This window comes from Myotis davidii, unplaced genomic scaffold (genome assembly GCF_000327345.1).
Source record: "Myotis davidii unplaced genomic scaffold, ASM32734v1 scaffold69, whole genome shotgun sequence".
NCBI lineage: Eukaryota > Metazoa > Chordata > Mammalia > Chiroptera > Vespertilionidae > Myotis > Myotis davidii.
In genome coordinates, this window is record NW_006300363.1 from 196,918 (window position 1) to 199,295 (window position 2,378).

A 2,378-nucleotide genomic window follows, 5' to 3' on the forward strand; every position below is an offset into this window, starting at 1 on the left:
AGTCTAGCGAGCGCGCGACCCCGCGCCGGGCCGCCTTACATAGCCGCGGGGCGGAGCGCTCTCGGCGGACCCGGGAAGGGGCCGGGACGCGCCTTCGAGTCTGCGCAGGCGCAGCAAATCGAAACTCGAAACTGAGCAGCTGGTGGGTGCGGGGTGGGGAGACAGAGGAAGCGCCCCCACGTGGGGCAGCCTACGGGAGCTACCCGAAGACTGAGCAACAGCAAGAAGTGCTGGGCTGCCCTGGCCGGTTTGACTCAGTGGATGGAGCATCAGCCTGCGGACTGAAGGGTCCCAGGTTCCATCCCGGCCAAGGGCACATGCCTGGGTTGCGGGCTCGATTCCCAGTAGGGGGTGTGCGGGAGGCAGCCGATCAATGATTCTCATCATTGATGTTTCTATCTCTCCTTCTACCTTCCTCTCTGAAATCGATAAAGAAATTTGTATTAAAAAAAAAAGAAGTGTTGGGCAGAGGTTTGTCCATTTCATTCATTCATTTTTTTATGGCCTCTTTTTTCTGGTAGGTGTTAATAATGAAGTCTTTAAAGAGGAAAGCAGTCACCCTTTCCCAGTCCCGCGCCAAGATAAGGAAGAGGGGAGGGAAGCAGGGTCTCGCAAGTGCCAGGTGGGATCCTGTCTTTATAGAAAAGGTTGATATTTTACTCATCATGGGTTGTTGCATTATTTTTTTACAATATTGCATTAAAATACTGTTTATCTTGCTTACTGAGTTTTTGCACCCCGTGAAATGTTGCAGCTGGAATGCCTGCCTTGCTTCAGCCTAGGCCAGGCCCTGTCCCAGTCTAGATTCACCCAACCCTGTGGGGAACTGTTGGAGACAGAACCAGGATGGCAGTAGCCAAAGGGACAGATGGATAACTGTTGTGAAATTTAACTCATCCTCTGAGGCAGCTGCTCAGCCCCCACTTCCTCTGTGAAGAGACTGAAAGCTTGGGTAGATTTTGGAGAGCGTCCTGTGTACCAGGTGCTGTGGGACGCACTCATATAATCCCACAGCAACCCCTGAGGCAGGTACCCATTCCACAGAGGAGGAAGCAAAGGTACTTCTTAGCACCTTTCTCTTTTTCCCGTAAGGTCTTTGGACAGAGCCTGGGGGAGAGTACCGGGCTTCACACCTTGATCACACTTTGTCTCAGGCCTCTTTGGGAGCCTGACTTACTTGACTGCCAGCGGAAGTAGCACAGGGGGACCAGCCCTGGCTCCTACGCCCAGGTTACTTCCTGTTCTTGGGTAGGAACTGTCTTTCTTCCTCTAGGCTCCCAGTGCCCCTATCAGTACCAGCATTCATTTCATTCTGCTTTCAGGGCTTAGGGGTTTACAAGAGGTCTCCCTCACTGAGTGATGGTTGAGGCTGTCCCATCATTATTTCTTCCAGAGAGCCTCCCACTGTGTGCTGCACAAAGTAGGTACTCAGCAAAATGAGCCAATGGACAGCCGCTGGGCAGACATGCCTCTGCTCCCAGGCCTTCCTCCTTCCTCCCCCCGTTAAGCTGTCCTGATTCACAGAGCTCACCTGTTTCTTCCCCCCACTGACACCCTCTTCTTCGCACCTTTCTCTTTCTCCCGGACGGTCTTTGGACAGGGTCTGGGGGAGAGGACCACACTTCACACCTTGATCACACTCCGGGTCAGGCCTTGTTTGGGGGCCTCTGTGTTTCTCACCCAGTCAAGGTAAGGTCAGAGTTCTGCTCAGGAAGTAGCACCCCACGTCCGGTCATTCATTCTCTAAGTCTGTTCTGAGAATGGGTGGGGGGATGGAGGCAATGAAAGACTCAGGGTTTGTAAGAACCAAAGGTATCTATTTAAAGGGACAACAGTATCAGAAAAAGGCAGAGGGGACCTCTTTACACATCTCAACTCCAAAGTCTAGTTTAATAAGGTCCCCATGTCCCTGTGATCCCAGCCTCCTGATCCTAATGCCTAACAGGGGCTTCACTCATCTTCCTTTTCATCTTTTTCCATTTTCTCAGCACTTTCTGTTTCCGTTTCTCCCAGTTCTATTTCCTCCAGGTCTTCCGACACTTTCCTTTCGGCTTCTGAAAGGCTCTCCTCTTTGTCTTCGGACCTGTTTTTTATTAATTCTTCTGAGGGTTTCTGGTCCAGATCGGAAGGCCTCCTGTAAATTTCTCGGGACTCACTTTTGCTCAATTCCTCGCCTGCTCTTCCTGAACTTTTGCCTGGTTCTCCGGACCATCTCTTCATAACATCTCTGGAATCTTTCCTCATGGCTCCCAGTTCTCTTCTCAAGATGTTTTTTTCTACTCCTGTCTTCCTATTTTCCTCCTGTCCGCTCGCGGTGAGGGTCGGACTTCCTCCGTTAGACAGCTCATCGTCTGTGCCCTTCTCCACATCATCCTGCT

At 51.6% G+C, this 2,378-nt stretch overlaps 1 protein-coding gene across 1 annotated transcript in view; it reads right to left on the reverse strand.

Annotated features, from left to right (window-relative positions):
- Positions 1-1,950: 1,950 nt before the first annotated feature.
- Positions 1,951-2,378, reverse strand: part of TTC25 (tetratricopeptide repeat domain 25) — a 15,914-nt gene continuing 15,486 nt past the window's right edge. The window contains exon 13 of the mRNA XM_006776735.2: positions 1,951-2,373. Within this exon, the coding sequence (XP_006776798.1) occupies positions 1,951-2,373 (423 nt within the window). The remainder of the gene's footprint in view (positions 2,374-2,378) is intronic.